This window comes from Scyliorhinus torazame, chromosome 1 (genome assembly GCF_047496885.1).
Source record: "Scyliorhinus torazame isolate Kashiwa2021f chromosome 1, sScyTor2.1, whole genome shotgun sequence".
Taxonomy (NCBI): domain Eukaryota; kingdom Metazoa; phylum Chordata; class Chondrichthyes; order Carcharhiniformes; family Scyliorhinidae; genus Scyliorhinus; species Scyliorhinus torazame.
The window spans coordinates 34,221,858-34,242,364 of record NC_092707.1 but is presented as its reverse complement, the minus strand read 5'-3'; the positions used below and the strand labels follow the sequence as shown (position 1 = coordinate 34,242,364).

At 42.4% G+C, this 20,507-nt stretch overlaps 1 protein-coding gene across 9 annotated transcripts in view; it reads right to left on the bottom strand.

The window, feature by feature from the left end:
• mapkapk5 (MAPK activated protein kinase 5) overlaps positions 1-20,507 on the bottom strand; it is a 157,537-nt gene that overhangs the window by 90,389 nt on the left and 46,641 nt on the right. For 6 of the 9 annotated variants that reach the window (XR_011936579.1, XR_011936515.1, XR_011936569.1 and 3 more), the window contains one exon: positions 16,793-16,866. Coding sequence is in view for 2 of the 9 variants with exons in the window: in XM_072485046.1 (XP_072341147.1) it covers positions 16,793-16,866 (74 nt within the window). In the remaining 7 variants the exon portion in view is untranslated. Of the gene's footprint in view, positions 1-8,262; positions 8,390-15,428; positions 15,575-16,792; positions 16,867-20,507 lie in introns of those variants that run through there. The other 3 variants (XR_011936559.1, XR_011936575.1, XR_011936573.1) reach the window with 3 other exon arrangements.

Below are 20,507 nucleotides of genomic sequence, written 5' to 3'. Positions count from 1 at the left end.
CCATGGCAATCTCTGCAAGACATGCCAGATCATCGACATGGGTACCACCATTACACGCGAGAACACCACCCACCAGGTACGCGGTACATACTTGTGCGACTCGGTCAACGTTGTCTACCTCACACGCTGCAGGAAAGGATGTCCTGAAGCGTGGTACATTGGCGAGACCATGCAGATGCTGCGACAACGGATGAACGGACATCACGCGACAATCGCCAGGCAGGAATGTTCCCTTCCAGTCAGGAACACTTCAGCAGTCAAGGGCATTCAGCCTCTGATCTTCAGGTAAGCGTTCTCCAAGGCAGCCTTCAGGACATGCAACAACGCAGAATCGCCGAGCAGAAACTTATAGCCAAGTTCCGCACACATGAGTACGGCCTCAACCGGGACCTTGGATTCATGTCGCATTACATTCACCCCCTACCCTCTGGCCTGGGCTTGCGAAATCCTACCAACTGTCCTGGCTTGAGACAATTCACACCCATTTAACCTGGGATTACCCCTCTCTCTGGATCTGTAAAGACTTAATTACCTGCAAATGCTCACATTCAAAGTATCATAGAATCATAGAATTTACAGTGCAGAAGGAGGCCATTCGGCCCATCCAGTCTGCACCGGCTCTTGGAAAGAGCACCCTACCCTAGGTCAACACCTCCATCCTATCCCCATAACCCAGTAACCCTACCCAACACAAAGGGCAATTTTGGACACTAAGGGCAATTTATCATGGCCAATCCACCTAACTTGCACATCTTTGGACTGTGGGAGGAAACCGGCGCACCCGGAGGAAACCCACGCACACACGGGGAGGATGTGCAGACTCCGCACAGACAGTGACCCAAGCCGGAATCGAGCCTGGAACCCTGGAGCTGTGAAGCAATTGTGCTATCCACAATGCTACCGTGCTGCCCACAAATCTTGCATCTTGCATTTTTTACTTTGTCTATATGTATGTTTCTGGAACCTACCTCTTCATTCACTTGAGAAAGGCGCAGTGCTCCGAAAGCTAGTGATTTGAAACAAATCTGTTGGACTTCTTACTGTGCTCACCCCAGTCCAACGCCGGCATCTCCACATCATGAAATTTTAATATAGAGATGCAAATTTCCTCACAAATTGTAGGTCTTCCTATCGCTTTGGCCAAGCTTTTGGGCATTACTCCTAATAACTCCTTCTTTGGTTCGGTGATAGATTTGTAACTGATACACTTCTATAAAGCACCATTGGATGTTTTTTTAATGTTAACAGCACTATAAATTGGTTGTTAAAGCTCATCCTATAGCATTCCTTTAACACTGCAATGATAATTGACAGTATGGGCAGTAATTTAGATTTATTGTCACGTGTCCCAAGGTACAGTGAAAAATATTGTTTTACGTACAGTCCAGGAAGATTGTTACATACATGAAAAATATAGGACATATGATAAATACATAATGTAAATACATTGGCACCAGGTGAAGTTATGGAGTATAGTGCTACAACAATAGAGAAGATGTGTAGAGAGATCAGTTCAGTCCATAAGAGTCTGGTAACAGCCCGGGGGAAGAAGCTGTTTTTGAATCTGTCACTGCATGTTCTCAGACTTTTGTATCTTTTGCCCGATGGAAGAGGCTGTTTCAATATTCAAAGTTTCAATATTCCACCTGGGCTGTTTCCAAGGATGCACAGAGAGCAACTGTAGTTGGAGGATCATCAATTACCAGTGAAAGACACTATTTGATCTGCCTGAAACTGGTCTTCCATTGCAAAGAGCTGTCCCTGGTCCAGTGTTGAAGACTTCCAAAGCTCAGGACCACATGCTGAAGGACGCACTAAAACATGGGGCAGCCGCCACAGAAGCGCATTGGGGAAAGGTTGCTTTCTTAGACCTTCCAGCCATGGCGCACCAAAGGGAGGAGAATTGTATAGAACTGGTTGTATGTAAAGAGTGAATATTACATATATCACAATTCTATTGAAGCTACTCAGAATGCAACTTGATTTGTGTAGATAATTTAAAATACCATTGCACCCTTCGTAATCATTATTTTGAAACGTCTGTTTCTTGGATTGTATTGAAGCACCTCGGGATGCAACATGATCAGTGTAGAAAATATGAATATTATGCACTTTGTGCAATGGCCATTTTGAAATGTTGTAATGTGCTTTCAGCTATTGTAAGCATATTTTTGTAACAAAAAGATTCCACCCTCAATGAACCATTGTTTGAAAACACACCCATTATGGGTGGTCTGAATTCTGTCGGAACCATCTCCTTTTGGGGAAACATTGTTTGGGCTGTGGCAAGAAAATTAGGTCAACAGAATTATAAAAGGACTGTGCAGAGTCTGAAAATATCACTCTCGCATCTCTTGCATCTAAATGCATGTAACAAAATACACAGATTTTCAAGCTATTGAAAACTCTTGGACTTTATTTTGAAAAGTCATTTCCAGCTCTTGATGCTCTTTCAATCAGTTGATGCCATAGAAATTGTAGACTCCAGGAATTATACTGCCCTCATCCTCTTAAAGAATTCATAGACAAATAGTAATGGTGGACATCAAAATAGAAAGGAAGGACCTCTGGTGACAGCATATAGGGGGAAGACGCACACAAGATGCACCCGCTATGGTATTGTAATTTTAGTCCTTTTTGGCCAGTTGCTGGGGACATTTTTGTTTAAAATAATAATAATAATATTTAGCTTACATTAACACTGCAATGAAGTTACTGTGAAAATCCCCTAGTCTCCACATTCCAGCGCCTGTTGGGGTACACGGAAGGAAAATTCAGAATGTCCAAATTACCCAACAAAGACATCTTTTGGGACTTGTGGGAGGAAATCCACACAGACACGGGGAGAACGTGCAGACTCCGCACAGACAGTGCCCAAGCTGGGAATCGAACCTGAGAGTGAACTAATGTGCTAACCACTGTGCTACCGGGCCGCCTCACTTGAGTACTGGTATAAGGTGCCCACATAAGAGAAACGTCCAGTAAGTCCAGGGCAAAGAAACCTGACGGCAGAAATTAGTCAACGGAATTGGAGGCTTCTCGGGGCTCTTCTGTGGAGAAAATGGCAGAGGCTGCTGTTGGGACTCGGGCAACTCCGCTAACAGCAGAGATGCTGACCGGCATCCTGGTGACTGAATTTGAAAAGCTACGGCGGATTGTGGCTGAGGACCTTATAAGTCGATGGAAGATGTCCTGGCTTCATTCGGTCGGCATGGAGAAGACCAACGAGTCTGTAAAAAAGCATGGCTCGGTGATTAAGAGCGTGGAGGTGGCTCTCTCGCAACATAGCGACCAGACTGCCTCTGCGGAAGCTGAATGTCTCCGATGGCCAGTGTGAATAAAGCAGTGAGTGATTTGGGAAACCGTTCCAGGAGGCAGAATATTCGGATTGTGGAGTTGCTGGACTGAATGACCGGTCCAAATCCCACGAAATACTTTTTGAAGATGTTTGGGAAGATGGTGTGGGGAGGGTGGATTCATGTCCCCTTCCGAGTTAGATCGAGCCCACCGGACACTCCAACAGAAGCCCCCTCCCAGCAAACCACCATGAGCTGTTATTGTGAGGTTCCACAGTTTCCAGGATAAGGAACAGGCCTTGAGATGGGCTAAGGAAGATTACGACCATACATGGGAAGGCCATGCCATCAGGCTTCAAGACGTTGGTGTGGAGCTGGCAAGGAAGTGGGTAGTGTTTAGCAGGGCAAAAGCCACCCAGTACAAGAATGGGGTTCAATTTGGGATGGTGCACCCGGCACGGCTCAGAGTGACATTTGAGGCGAATTACAATTTTTTTCAATTTGTCGGAGGAGGCAGATTCTTTTGTAAAAAAAACATGGGCTGGGTGAGAGTTGATGGAGGTTTCTGTGAGGTTTTTGGATGTTGGGGGTGGGTGTGTGGAAATGGGGAGCTGTTGGATTTCTTGTGCATGTTCGCATTTCTTTGTTCTTGTGTGGGATAAGTGTTTTGAAAGTTGTATTTGGGTGGGGGGGGGGGGGCTTAATTTTATGGGGAATTTTGTTCTTCGTGCTACAGCCGTTATGGGAAATGTATAGTTTCCTGTTGCGAGTTCGATATTTTAAAGGTTTTGTTTATTGTTTTGTTTTTTCTGTTGGTATTTTTCTTCACTCTGGGCAATGGCCACCCTGCTAGCCAAAGAGATAGTTTAAGGCAGTGGAGTGGTGGGTTTGGTTGCCACTCATTATATTAGTTTGGTTTTAGATAATGAGCTTTTTCGTTCTGTTCTGGGTTAGGATTAGTAGAACTAGGTTAGAGTGTTTTTTGTTCACCTCACTGTTATTTGTATGTTCATTTGGGTGTGGTATTTACTGGGGGGGGGGGGGGGGGGGGGGGGGGAGAGGAGGAGAACAGGAATAGTTTGCTGATGGTGACTACAGATTTTTTTCTTTGTTCTGTCTTGCTGCTGGGCTTGGCAACCATTTTGGGTGGACCTGGTGACTGTACTCTCAAAGTAGTTATTAGGTGATCCGGCTGAGTGGAAATGGCTGACTCCGGATTTGGAGGGGTGGGGGTCTCTAATTCAGTTGGTCACCTGGAACAGTTGAATGGCCCAGTGAATTGCTAGAGGGTATTTGCTCACCGTTAAATTTTTTATGGTGATGTGGCGTTTCTCCAGGACACTCATTTGCGGGTAGCAGAAGAGATGAGGGTCAAGTATTTCACTCAGGCTTCGACGATAGGGTCGCGCAAATTTGATCAATAAAAGGGTTCAATTTTCAGCCGTTAGGATTTTGGCTGATCCTTGTGGCAGACGTGATCGTCAGTGGGTCCTTGACAGGCACTCGGTCGTCCTGGTTAATGTATCTGAATTCTCCCTGTGTACCCGAACAGGTGCCGAATGTGGCGACTGGGGATTTTCACAGTAACGTCAGCCTACTTGTGACAATAAAGATTATAAATTAAATTATGTATATGCACCGAATTTTATTAACAAGTTGCTAGCTTCCATTCCTGATTCGGAGGTTGTGGTGTGTGTTGTATATGTTACTAGTTTTCTTTTTACACATGTTTAGAATAAAATATTTTATTTTTAAAATGGATGAGATAATGAAGCTACTGAGGATTCATTATTCTATGATTAAGAGTTTTGGTTCCTTCTCTGGGTGGGAGTTAAATTCGGACAAGAGTGAATACTTTCCGGTTAACCCCCTGGGGAGGGCAGCCGATCTGGGTATGTTGCCTTTTCACATTGCCAGATCTAGCTTTTGTTATCTGGGAATCCAGGTGGCCCATGATCAGGCCTCGCTCCATTAATTTAATTATGTTAGTCTGGTGAATGGGGTCAAATCTGACTGGCAGAAGTGGGATAACCTCCCCCTGTCCTTGGTGGGCAAGGTACAGACTATTAAAATTAATGCCCTCCCGAGGTTATTTATTTTTCAGTGTCTCCCCACATTTCTTCCCAAATCCTTTGTTATTAGAGTTGATAAATTAGTGTCCTCTTTTATTTGTGCGGGCCAATGTTGAGAAATCATAGAATCACTAAGTGCAGAAGGAGGCCATTTGGCCCATCGAGTTTGCCCCGACCATCCGAAAGAGCACCCTACCTCGGCCCATCCTACCCTATCCCCATAACCCACTAACCCCACCTAACCTTCTTTGGACACGAGGGAAAATTTAGCATGGTCAATCCACCTAACCTGCACATCTATGGAAACCGGAGTACTCGGAGGAAACACACGTCGGCACGGGGAGAAATACAAACTCCACACAGACAGTGATCTACAGCCAGAATTGAACACGGGCCCCTGGCTCTGCAAGGAGCAGTGCTAACCACTGTGCCGCCCTGTGCTGAGGTGGCTTTGTAACTAGAGTTCCGTACACGGGCAAATGGAGGAGAGTTGTAGGTGTGGTGATCTGCATCACTGTAAATACACAAGGGGTTAATGCAAATACACTAAGACTAGATAAACACTAGAGGGAGCACCAGAGACATCATGACACGCAGACATTCAACCAATAGGATAGGTCATGACCAATGGACATTCAAGACACATCCAGGCGTGACACTACCACAGGGGGGCATTACACCAACCCATATAAAAGGACACAGCACACATGCTCAGTCTCTTTCCAGTGGAGACACTTAGTGAATACAGGCAGGGTTGATTGAAACACATCATACCCACCACGTGGATTGTAGCAGACTGGTTAGTTAGTCTGAGTGGCTATAGCAGGATTAACAGGAAAGTCGAATCCAAGTAGGAGAATTGTTAACAGTTTAATAAATGTGTTAAAGCTATCTCCAAGTCTGAACCTTCCTTTGTCAGAGTGTACATCAAGGAAGCAGCTTATGCTACGTCAAGAGCATAACAAAACAGTTGGGGCTCTAGTTTAGGTGCTTCAGTAACTGCCTCGCTTCCATTCTCTCCTCCAAGATTTTCCTTGAATCCGTTGGTGGTGTGCATCCTGAGAATCTGGAAGCAGTGGGCAGCATTTTAAAATGTAGCTCCATGTCGTTGTTGGCCCCTATTTGCAGTAATCAGCTCTTTGTGCCAGTGGACTTAATCTCAGCGTTCAGGTCATGGGAGGAAGGGTTTGGTCAGGGTTGAGAACAGTTTGTGGAGGGAAGATTTGAGGAGCTGAAGGAAAAATTTCAACTCTCTGGGACCAACTTGTTTAGCTATTTCCAGATTCGCAATCTTTTGTGGAAGGTTTTTCCTTCATTTCCTGTGGCACCACCGTCCTCCCTTTCTGAAAGGATTTTATCTTTGGTTGGGTGCGGTGGGGGGATTTTGGGTTTACAGCCAGATCCTATCAGCGGAGTCAGCTCCGTTGAATGAGGCAAGATGAAATGGGAGGGTGAATTGGGTCCTATTCTGGATGAGGTGGGAGTGGAGCGAGGCTCTTCACAGGGTCAACTCCACATCCTCCTATGCTCGGCATAGTTTGATCCACTTCAAGGTGGTGCACAGGGCTTATCTGACCAAGGCGAGGGTGAGTGGTTTATTTTTGGAGGTGGATGACAGGTGCGAGCAGTGTTCCAGGGGGCCGGCTAACCATACCCATATGTTTTGGTCGCGTCCCAAATTGTTAAGCTTTTGGGTCTCCTTTTTCAATGCCATGTCAGTGATTCTAAATGTCGAACTGGAGCCTTGTCCGTTGGTGGCCATTTGAAAATGAAAATCGCTTATTGTCACAAGTAGGCTTCAAATGAAGTTACTGTGAAAAGCCCCTAGTCGCCACATTGCGGCGCCTGTTCGGGGAGGCTGATATGGGAATTGAACCGTGCTGCTGGCCTGCCTTGGTCTGCTTTCAAAGCCAGCGATTTAGCCCTGTGCTAAACAGCCCCTGCATTTCCGGGGTGAAGGCGGATGTCCTTGCCTTTGCCTAGTTAATAGCCCGGAGGCAGGTTGTGCTTGGGTGCAGGTGTTCTACTCTGCCCAGTTCCACGGCCTGGTTGGGCGACCTCAAGGAGTTCCGACATTTAGAGAAGGTCAACTACACCATGAGGGAGTAGGTAGAAGGGCTCTACCTAAGACGCCAGCCATTCATTTCCTTTTTTTAAAAAAAAAGTTAGTCACCGTCAGTTGTTAGAGGAATTTTAAAGTTCAGGGGTTAAGGTTGAATGGGTTTTTGATTATTGATTATGTACTATGTACAGTGTAACTTGAAGCATCTGCTTTATATTATACAAGTGTTATTTTGTTATAATGGAAAAGTTTTCAATAAAAATATATATTTTTTTAAGTTGGAAAGAAAAAAAATCCAGCTGACATCTCATTTTAGATTCAATACAACACCTACTCAGACCATTTATTTGAATCCTTCAAAGTCTGTTCATTTACTGCAAGTTAATCTAGAAATGCACATCTGATACAATGGGGGCTGGATAAATTAGCTGCTCCGAGCTGCGGCCTTCCACTTGTTTTACAAAATCCTCTTTTCAACTCAGAGTGGAACAATGAAATTCTGACTCTCCTGTACCTCCTCGAGCTGCAACAGATCAGTCTGAATATGATGAGAGAACATGGCTAACAGCACAAAGAAGTCCAAAATACATAACAAATTGAAGACCTTGCTTAGAGGGACCACTGTTCCTACTCTTAAAAGGTGACCGAAGCACAGTTCATCAGCTTCACTCCATACGAAGCCAAGAATAAGCCCTCAAATTTCTTTCCCCAATTTGGATGAATAGATCATCAGGCTTTTCTGGCAGGTTAAAAGCAGAGGAATACCTGCTCTTGATTACTTGAAAGTTATCAACTCCAGTATGACTATTTTGTCTGTATATAAAACCCTTACCCTTTGGATCTCTCCAGTAAGTTTCTTCCTCCTCACCCCCAAATTGAAAGAGAAACATCTCGGTTACTGCATCGAAGTGATGTCGCTGCTAGTTTGAATCTTTAATGGGCTGAAATACTGCGGTGCTACAGTGATAAAACCTGAGCTTTTGCCAACATGAACCAACGTCTGCACGACAGAAGAAAATAGGTAAGAAATTACTAGAAGATTACAGTAAGAAGTTTTACAACACCAGGTTAAAGTCCAACAGGTTTGTTTCGATGTCATCGAGTGACATCGAAACAAACCTGTTGGGCTTTAACCTGGTGTTGTAAAACTTCTTACTGTGCTCACCCCAGTCCAACGCCGGCATCTCCACATCATAGAAGATTACAGTTATAAACAGAATATCCTCAAAAGATTGAGGGATATGCATTTCCTTATAGTGAAAGAAAAATGCTCCTAGGCAGTCTGCTATTTTGCAGTAAATAGATTAAATGTAGCCTGTGGTTTTACCATGGAAATTCCCAGAAACTGCTTTTGGGTCACCTACATCCTTCCAAGTATTTCTCGCCTTCAACCCTGTAGTCAATTTTAAACAAAGGCAGGCAACTGCATTATTCCCAAACTTCTGTCAACTCCTCCCTGACTGGTTGCTAGGAGCAAGATAATTATAGCATTGGCAATTCTTCCCTCTTTAGTGCCTCTCCACTACAACTCAACTAACACTGGTACGTCACCAATTGATTGGCACATGTTCATGCCCTGTGATGTGTGCCCTTGATATGAACTTAATTTCAGTTCAAAGATTCATGCTGGCTACAACATGGCTAAGAATATTTAGTAGATGATCAAGTGCCTTAGTAACTGAAGATTTACAATGTTACTGATTAGGACTTTATTAGTCTCTTGTGAAAATCTAAATCCTCCACAGTAACACTAAATAATCCTTTTCCAAGTGATGGAGAGACATATATGGAGGAAAAATACTGAAATTCCAATTTACAAAGCAAAACTGTAAGCTTCTGAAAACTAATTACTAGAGTTGTCATATTTCAATAAAAGGTACCATTCATTACAAAGGTCATCTGCAAATAAATTTATTCTGTCTCATTTACACAGCATTTTTATTAATTCATGGGGATATGGGTGTCATTGGCTAGGCCAGGATTTGTTGTCCATTCCTAAATGGCCTTAAGAAGGTGGTGGGCCTTGAGAAGGTGGTGGCGAGCATTAACTAATAGTTAAACGTTATTCACATTACACTTGCTATAAGTAATTAAACCAGGGCATGGCTCTGGCAAGTGCAAATGAAATTCAGAATTCAGTGTGTTAAAGAAATGTTCAAGGCACAACTGCCAAAGATCCAGTTGTCAGAGATGGCTTTATTCTTTGCACCATTCAATTTTAGCTTAATGGATTCATAATATATTCTTCAGTTTACCATCTCACCAATGATCAACAATTAAAACAAAAATGAAGTTATAGATACGCTATCACAATAGTTTTTTTCCTTCTCTCCTCTTTTCCCTCCCTTTCTCCTCCCCTCGGCTTTGACTCCGAGATGCAATGCTATAGGTGCTAGCTTGTCTTGCTATTACTAGCCATACTCAGCTGTAAATTTAGACTTTAAAGCTTACAAGTTTACACAACTCATTTGTGCCCCGTTCTTCACCAGATACCAGTTGATATAGATAGATACACTTTACTAATTTTGCCGTCTTAAACTAAACTATATTTTTTAAAATCTGTGCAGCAGCACGGTAGCCTTGTGGATAGCACAATTGCTTCACAGCTCCAGGGTCCCAGGTTCGATTCCAGCTTGGGTCACTGTCTGTGCGGAGTCTGCACATCCTCCCCGTGTGTGCGTGGGTTTCCTCCGGGTGCTCCGGTTTCCTCCCACAGTCCAAAGATGTGCAGGTTAGGTGGATTGGCCATGATAAATTGCCCTTCGTGTCTAAAATTGCCCTTAGTGTTGGGTGGGGTTACTGGGTTATGGGGATAGGGTGGCAGTGTTGACCTTGAGTAGGGTGCTCTTTCCAAGAGCCGGTGCAGACTCAATAGGCCGAATGGCCTCCTTCTGCACTGTAAGTTCTATGATATGATATCATATGTGAGCAACAGTGACAAACCCACATTTATTGCCCAGCCACGGTTGTCCTGAGAAAGTGGTAACAGGGCATCTTGAACCATTGCAATTCTTATGGTAATTTTACTACCAAGATTATGCCACTCTTGCATCTTTCCACTAGAAACATATTAAAGGGTAATCTCAGAAAGTCAGCTTCAGAAACTGGCTGCACCCAACCAAACATTAAGTATTAAATGATGTTTAAACATAACTCTTTAACCACAGTGGGCACTATTGGAAATCATTTACAGACCATACAACATCACATGCAGTTTACACTAAGGGTAATGAATGCTTGGTTTCTCGCCTTTCTTCCAATTTTCTCTCTTTCTCTCAGAAATGTGACCATTGCTGCCAAGGTGCAGTTCTGGCCATTTGTCTGCAGACTCTCGTGAGAAATCAACTTTGCAGCATTGTAGCCCAGACCAATCATTTTTCTTGCCAACCTACACATACATTCACAGTTGGGCAGGTGTGGGAAACCTGGTTTAAAATTTCCTTTCATAAATCCATGGGTACTGAGCTCAATTGGAATAACCTAAATAGTAGTATGGTCAAGATTAACTGATTCAGCACAGATCCGAAATCAAATGTGGGAATATCTGCTTTTCTACAAAACACAACTTGAATCATTACTTCAGCCTTAATCAGCAGTGCAGTTTTACCACAATGTGGTGAAGATGATTAATATAATACGAGTTTTGCATTGATGCAAATTCCACATGGCGTTAATGCCAGAAGAGTAATGTAGACTTAATAATTTTCAATTTCTGTTGAGAATTCCAATTTCTTATCCAAGTTATTTAAATTCAGTTATCTTTACATCACAGCTTATTGCTGCAGACGTGAATATTACTATGAATGGGTACAAAAATATTAAACTACATGAGGTAGAAGACATTCATTGTCACCAGGCAAGCTCTTGGTCTCAACTGAGAATTGTACTCAAAATGGGCAGCCAGTTTGCACCAGAGCTGAAATTGCACAAGGTTTGCAGGTATGTAGGATATTTACATAAACGGGTCTTCTCTGGGCCTGGGGAAATTACCAAATTCAGATGTTGCAAAAGTACCCTTTAACCTTTCTTTTAAAAAATCAGCCTGGGAAAGATGCCAGGCAGCAAGGGAATTGGCACATTGAGGATTGAGGTGCCAAGTCCCAATGCTGATTGCAGGCAACTATTGGCAGAGGGTGAAAGCTCACCCTCATCAGAAGATTGCTGAATGTGCCAGAGCTAACTTTCTAGTTATCACATCCTCGTGTCAATGAAGCTTCAAAGGTGAATGTTTACTCCTGAAATCTTATTGCTTAATCCTCACTATCAAAATAAGAAATGTAGGGCACAGTACAAATACAGTTACTTAATCAGCTTCAAAGTCCAGTTTACAAAGTAAAACACATTTCAGTTTTCCTACAAAGTCACAGATACACCAGTGGGGCATTTACAACAAAATAAATATTTGTTTTGCAGCTTTTTGTAAGGGAATAGGATGAATGGAGAATGGTTCAAATGTCCTTTTTATTTCATAATAATGTAAGAAATAGGAACAGGAATAAGGTTATTTGACCCTTCAAACCTACTCCATCATTCAATAAGATCAAGATTCAACAAAATTAGCAAGCACAACAAACTTGTCTGCCTTGCTGTATTGCCTGATCCAGGTCAAAAATCTGCCCCCAGGCTTCAGTAAACACAAATCTGAGAGAGTCACAGATGCAGCTATGTTGGTTGAATCAGTAAGAATACCCAGTGCTTTAAGCCAAAGCTACGGTACTGGAGTAGACTAATAGCATTCATAACTCATTCTACTTAATTCTCACAAAGAAACAGGAAATTACACATACTGTAGATCGAACATTCATTTTAATTGTAATTACGAAGATTTCATTTAGTCATGGCACATCAGAGTTCCAAGTCACTCAATTCAAATACCTGGCCTTTTCTGAATTGAGAGTTATATAAATTCACTTGTTTCACAAGTTGCTTTATTTTTAGGTGTTGAACCAGTAATATAAATTGTGCCACCTGTTTTGAGTAGGTAGAACTCTCACCTGAATCAGAGACCCACTCTAGAACTAGGACACTGACTCCAAGCTGATATTCCAGTGTAGTACTGAGGGAATGCTGCATCATCAGAGTCATGCAGAACAGAAGAGGCCCTTCAGCCCATCAAAATTACACTAAATCCACATAGATGTAAAAGATTCCATGGCACCGTTTCAAAGAGGAGTTATCCCTGGTGTCCTAACCAACATTTATCCTTCAAACATCAGAAAAATCTGGTCATCATCACATTGCTGTGTGTGGGAGATTGTGGTGTACCAATTGTCTCCTGTACTTCCTAAAACAGTGACTACACTTCAAAAAGGTGCTTCATTAACTCTAAAGCCCTTATGGATGCCCTAGGTTTGTGAAGGGCACTATAAACATATGAGACTTTTTAAAAATGAGTGTGTGATGACTTTAGAGATTGGCTTCCATTGATAGTGGGAAAAATGCATTGCTATTCTAGACAACACAGCTGTCCCAAACTATTTACTAATTCAAATGTAGTTAGTACAGCTTAATAATTACAATAGAAATCTAGTTGGCAATTCAAAGAAAATACTTTAACCTAGATGAGAATGTGGACCTCGCTGCCACAGGGAATGGTTGAAGCTCAGAGCATAGATGGACTTATGGGGAAACTGGATAAACAAATAAGGAGAAGGGAATAGAGGTTATGATGATAGATTTAGATGAGGAAAGATGGGAAGAGAGTAAAGTGCATGGTTCCCAACCCTCCTTAAATGGCCAGGAGTCTACTGGAATCGGCAATCTCCTAGCGGCCAAAGAAAGTTTTCCAAGAGATTTTAAAACAATATTTTAAACAAATCAGTCCCATAATTCGCCATTAGCATCCAAGGGAAAGAAACTACAACTACCACCATGAGGCATGACCATGCAGTGACAGCACATCTGGCGCAGCATCACCCAATCAAATTCAAACCTCAACCCAAAAAACAGAGTCAGGAGGACTCCGGCTGGCTGGGACGAGTTTGGTGCAGTTTATATTAAATTGAGGGACTGGGAGCAAGCAGCGAGTATGTTTCCGGGAACAATGTGCGCGAGTTTAGATCACTTAGTAGAGATGGAGAAAGAAAAATATATATTTTCTCGTCAATTTTAGCTGTTTTTATTATCCCTTTTGAAACCATTGGATGTTATATTGATCCCCGTGAGTGAGCAAAGCTTTTTCCTCGCCGCTAAACTGGGACGTTATTCGCCCGTGCTAAACTGGGACGTTATTCACCCGTGCTAAACTGGGACGTTATTCGCCCGTGCTAGACTGGGACGTTATTTGCAGATGCTAGACTGGGACGTTATTCACCCGTGCTAAACTCGAACATTATTCACCCGTGCTGTAAATATATCCCGTTTGGTTTTGTTTCACTTCACTCGAAATCTCTTAGATCCTGCTCACACCATGCCACCAGCTTTCCGTGACGTCAGGTCTGCTGACATCTCCTGGAAAATGGCCAGAATTGGCAACTCCAGTCAAGTGAAGTTAAATGCTGGCAGGCGAACAAGGAGCCATTGTGCACCTCGAGACTGAGTTGCCATTTAATAAGAATATGACTGATCAGATATAGCAATCTCAAATCTGCATCCCACCTACCCTTGATATCCTATCATCCCCTTGCTTACCAAGAATCTATCCACCTCTGCCTTAAAAATATTCAAAGATTCAGCTTCCACCGCCTTTTCAGGAAGACAGTTCCAAAGACTCATGACCCTCAGAAAAATGTTGTCTCATCTCCATTTTAAATGGCAACCCCTTATTTTGAAACAGCGGCCTCGAATTCTAGATTATCCTACTGGAGGAAATATCCTCTCCATATCCACCCTGTTAAGATCCCTCAGGATCTTATATGTTTCAATCATGTAAACTCCAGCAGTTTATGTAAACCTTTCCTTAGACAACCCACCCATTCCAGGTATTAATCTGGTAAACTTTCTCAATTGCTTCCAATGCATTTACATCTTTCCTTAAATAACATGACCAACACTGTACACAGATGTGGTCACACTAGTACTCTGTATAGCTGAAACATAACCTCCCTACTTTTGTATTCAATTACCCTCACAATAAATGATAACATTCTATTAGCTTTCCCAATTACTTGCAGTACCTGCATACTAGCTTTATGATTCTTGCACTAAGACAGCCAGATCCCTCTGCAGCTTCGAGCTCTGCAATCCCTCACCATTTAGATAATAAACTTCTTTTTTATTTTTCCTGCCAGTATGGACAATTTTCCCACATTATACTCCATTTGCCAGATCTTTACCCACTCACTTAACCTATATCTTTTGGTAGCAGCTTTATGTCCTCTTCACAACTTACTTGCCTACCTATCTTTGTGTCATCAACAAATTTGGCAACCATCCATTCCATACCTTCATCCAAGTCATTTATATCAATTGTAAACAACTGAGATCCCAGCACAGATCCCCGTGGCACACCACTCGCTGCATCTTGGCAACCTGAAAGAGACTCATTTACGCCTATTCTCTACTTTCCCTTAGCCAGCCACTCTTCAATGCCCTATACCTTGAGCTTTTACTTTTCAACATGGAGTGATTGGACCAAATGGCCTGTGTCTGTGCTATATGTCCAATGTAGCAACATATTATTTATACAGTGCCTTTAATGTAATAAAATGTCCCACGGTGCTTTACAAAAGCATTCTAACCTTAAGTAAAGCACCGAGCCACAAATGGAGATATTGGAGCAGGTGACCAAAAGCTTCGACAAAGAGGTATGTCATATGGAGCATTTTAAAGTCCAGAGGTAACAAACGTATGAATGAGGGTTTTAGCAGAAGAGCTGTGATAGTATTATGTTAATATTTTTCAGTTTTAGCTACTCAGTAAGTTTGCAGTTAAAGCCCAAGTCAGCCTAGTGTAGTGTCTTTCTGCCATCCTTCAAAGACTAGGATAAAATCAGTGGTTGGCATAGTCAAACAATTTTTCTATTCAATCCATAGGCATGCTACAAATTTCCCTCCGTACCTGCAGAAGTGAAATCTCTCTTTACTGAAGTATAGGGAGCCAGGAGAAAAATCTGAAACATACCATCCTAAAACATTTCCAAAATCAGCAGAATTTTCTTCGAAATCAGATCTGTTAGTTATCCACATCATTGCAAATTTCCCTTTCACGACTTCAGCTCCTCAACAACTTAATGAATGAAAGAAATGCCCAGTGTAGTACAGAATCTCACAAACCAGAAGATCACAGAATTAATTCTCAACCTGCGTTGAGTTAGCTATTTGCAGCTCAAGTAAATAGCAGATGAAGCACAAGAAATGGCCTCAGTAATCACTGTTTGGCTGGTTATTGATTAGCGATTAAAGGAGGACTGGAAACTAGAAGAGCATGAAAACTGAAAAATTACTACTGAAAAATCATTCTTATAGCGAATGGACATATTAGTGCAGTATTATATAATAATTTTGAGACTTCAAAATATTCATACAGAGAAGGGTAACAAAGTGCTGAGTATAGTCAATTCCAGGACTTCATCTGATGATTGCATATCTGCGAAAATCTCAACACAAAACAGAGAAAACTTGTCTTTCTCCTGTGTAATTTAAAACCGAATTGCTCTGTTAGTTTGGCTGGGTTAGCATTCAGTCAATATTTTTAAGAGGATGATGGAAACCTCTCAAATATATGTTGGAAGTAAATTTCATGGAAACACACTGAATATCCTTTCAAACGCTGCAGTAATGTCACAACTGTTCTTAATCTGTGTGCATAGCTCGGGCATGAATTGCATGGACAGCTGGGGTTGACACAAAAGAGAATAAAGATCCTTGCATATATTATTTATTGGGAATAACTTAAGTAATAAAGGGAAAGAATCCAGATAATTCACTAGTGCTACCAGATTGCAGTTTTCTCCCAAGACATGCATTTAATTTAAGCTTGACGAATTTTAGTCACCATATTCAGCATTCTCACTGGACCTATAGCCTCGTACCAATACCAGAGAGGGGGAAAAGAAATACATTTTTGAGAGGTTTGACAAATTTCTTGTTCAATAAACTGGCCAGTTGTTGTACAAAAGGTGTTAATTAAATGTAATTAGTTTTATCCAAATTTATTCACACAACCACCTGTAACAGACACGTACCACCAACAACGCACGATCTACACAACTCGGGGTGCCTTCGAAAGTCGAGGGGAACCATGAAAATGTCAGACTGTTCATTATCCTTTATCAAATTAAAATACAAAATGCCTACAGTGGGTTGAGTACAAACCTCAGATGTTATGCTTTACTGATACTGCTATTATGTCAGGTTAACATTGATTGAGAATGCAGTCTTCAAAAGGCAATGAACAATTGTATTTGCATCGGTTTTTCTTACCGTACAGGCCCACTGATCCCAGCTCCCAGCTTCTGAGTCCAATTAATCGCATACTCATCTAATATGGAGGATTCCTGTTAAGGGAGAATAATAGTATCAGATAATTTATCCCTACTCAATGGCTAGAGTGATTTTCCCAGATCAGCTTTAGTCTATAAAATGGACACACACAATTACATTGCACTAGTCAGTATTTTAAATGACAGGTGTGCCAAAGTATATAGTGCACAATAGGCGTTCTAAAATAATCACCGATGGCATTGCTTAGAGTGAAAAAATGATCTGACCCATAATTATTTCTCCCATTTTTCTAATGCTTTGTGTTACTAGGTTGCCCACCTTTTTCTCTTGCTTCTTTCCGTGCCCCTGCCCCTTCTCAATGGTCAGCACTATTTTCCATGCAATATCCTACATTCTGCACGGCTTTTATCCCAGTTTTTAATTTTTTTCCCCATAAATTTAGAATGCCCAATTCATTTTTTCCAATTAAGGGGCAATTTAGCGTGGCCAATTCACCTAGCCTGCACATCTTTGGGTTGTGGGGGCGAAACTCACACAAACACAGGGATAATGTGCAAACTCCACACGGACAATGCCCAGAGCCGGGATCGAACCTGGGACCTCGGCGTCGTGAGGCAGCAGGGCTAACCCACTGCGCCACCGTGTTGCCCTCCCAGTTATAAATTTTAGTCTTTAAACTCTCCTCCCTCAGTATTTTTTACCTCAAGTGCCTTCAATATTTCTTTACCAATGTACTCAATTTTCATTCCTAACTTTTAATCCCTCAGTGTTTCCAATAATTTGGTATGCAACATTAGTCACGTTTTCTATGGGGAGCTGTCATAAAGATGTTGCAACATGGAGCATTGAGACAGAAGATGGAGCTAAAGGAGAGATAGATGGTAGAGTACAAATGCAATAAATTGATGTTGAGTTTGCAGTATAGGAGGGAAGATACTGTATCTTGAGTGTGGACCTAGGAATAATCAAGAGCTTGGGAACATCTGGGACAACAGTACTCTGGGAGCCGAGATGTAGCAGCAGGCTAGAATGAAGAGTGGATAACTGAATCATGACAACCTATGGGATAGGTTGAGGCTTCTGATGTCTTGCAGTATTTGAAGCAGTAGGAACAGTAGAGAACTGTGGAAATTGGGTGCAATCAAAGTTGAGGTTCTGGAAGAATTGGGGGTGGGGGCGGGGAAAGAGATATTGAGGTTTGTCAGCAGTTGTAAACAGTAGGTTACCTCGGGGAAGGACGACTATTTTGGCTGATGCATTATGTAAATTTATTAGCAGTTGCATTTAGAGAATATAAAGAAGTCCGAAATCAATGAAGGCAGTAGAACTATGGGAGAACTTGGGGCATGTGCATTGGGATGGCTCTGGAGCAGAGAGGGGGGCTAGTAGTGAAGCAGCCTAGCAATATGAAATGAGATGGGGCTCAGACCACCAAAAGATAGAATATGAAGAGAGAATCAATCCAAGCCATACATCTGGATTCCGAGTGTAAGCCCATGAACAATTTACCCCCCTTTTCTTCCTCCTCATTCTGGTCTTTTTTTTTCTCCTTCTCTGGTTGCCCATGTTATTTCTACCCCTCCCCGGTTTTAGCTCTCATTTCGTTCTCCTTTACTTCATGCTCTTGCTATACCTCGCCTTCCTTTTCACAGATACTCATTGTCTCTCATCTCTCAATCTCCTCTCTTGCTTCTTAGGAGATTGGGAAGAACGTGGACTAGATGGGCAAGGAGGGAGGAAGCAGTGAAGACAGGACCATCAGAGTTCCCAGGGTAGATTCAGATTCACTTGGGAGTATGTAAGGCAGCCCTCTGGGAAAACACAAAGCAGGTGAGAGATCCACAAATCTGTGAACACTCAGTCTGTTTGAGTGACTACATGGTTGGCTAGTGAGCTGGGAAGTGCTTAACTGTATCCAGGCAAACACCTCTGTAGCCTGGTCTGCTGGACAAAATAGTTCTTGATATTCAATTTCACCCCCCACCCTGTTGTCGGTTTTCTCCCCAGCTGCATCAAGATAGCATAATTCCCTTGTCCTGTGAATGATATAGGGAATGGGATAAAATGGAAATGTGTCCAAATGTTGATCAATCTTAGTAACAATGCAGAGAACCCAGGATTCCCAATGTTTAAATCTGGACTGTGCAAAACTGAGCCAAAAGAATATTCCACAGAAAGAATGAGCAGAGTGAAAGACAAAATTGTATCCGAGACAACTCTAATAACCAAATCACATGCTCAAAAGCTCCTTGAATATAGGTACTTAGATTTTGAGGGAAACTATATAAAAATTCATGGTGTATTCATGGTTCATTTTCTGATTTTTATGCAGAATGTTCAGGGTGCTGGACTTTACCAACTGTGGAGATCGAGAGGGGGTTTAAAAATAAATCCTGACCATCTTAAAGGTTGGCAGAGGACATTAGACTCAAGAGGGAGGAGATTATTTACAGTATGAACATGAAAGAATGAATGGTCTCCTTCGAAGTGTAATTTTTCTGATGTTCCAAGTGGCTTGCTGGCGTCAAAATAAGAGGGGTAGGGGCTGGGGCCTTGACATGAACAGCAGCAAATCATAGTCTCAGGGTGAGGAATCAGCCACTTAACCAAGATGAGAAAACTTTGTCACTCAGAAGGTTGAGTAACTTCAAAATTGAAATCGATCTATTTTAAGCACTAAGGGCATCAAAGGAAATGGGGGTACGGTGGGAAAGTGGACTTGGTGTAGACATTCAACCATGATCTTATTGAATGGTGGAGCAGGCTCGATCGGCCACACATGCTACCATTTCTTACATTAGAAGCTAAAATATTTTAGGTGATAAATCCTAGCTCAAACATTTGAGCCCATCCCAAATACTTCTAATTTAGTCGTAGGCTCCCAAAATTAGAGTAAGCCTTTTCAAAAAAGTTCCAATTAACTTCAGACAGGGCATGCAACCCTATGAGCTGTAGCCATCTGGGATGGCCACTTCCAGAATACAAAATGGTTGCTCGCAATGAATGTAGGGAACTATGGACAATGTTAAGAAAGCAAGCAGGCACAGAACCTGTATTCGTATTGAGAAGGCAGCTCCCAGACAAGACAGAAACTGTAGGTCAATTAACATATTGATGGCCCATCTCCGGGAACAAAGGAAAGACACTCAAGCAGCCGATCTAGCTCCAGACACCCCGGCGTCATTCCCCAAACCGAAAGTGCAAACAAAGCAAGGCCTACGGCCACCGAAGACACGCCCAGCCGTCAGGGCACCCACCCCTGATACCAGTGATCAAGATACGGCAGAATTAATTGGGGCCAAGTTTAAGGCCCGCCCAAAAGCACACGAAGCCCCTCCGGGTATAAGAAGAAACCCCCGAGAGAGAATCGCTCTCTTGGACTCGGATCTCAAAGCGGAGAGACCCGTCCACCAGCTGCACCAGAAGCAAGTAAGTTCAAGATCAACGCTCGCTACCAGACGGACAACCTTAGCTGTTCTCCAGTACCACTTCGAACCCAGCAACTCAGATCCGAACAACGGCCATTGTTCCTCTGACTGACTGGGCACCCAAAGCCAAGTATAGGCGTTAGAGATAGTTTAGTTTGTAGTACTTTGTGCATGAGTAGATATTACTGTGTGTGTAAATAAATAGCATTGACTTTGAACTAACTAACTGGTGTATTGGCTCTCTGATCAGTATTTGGGTTTGAGCC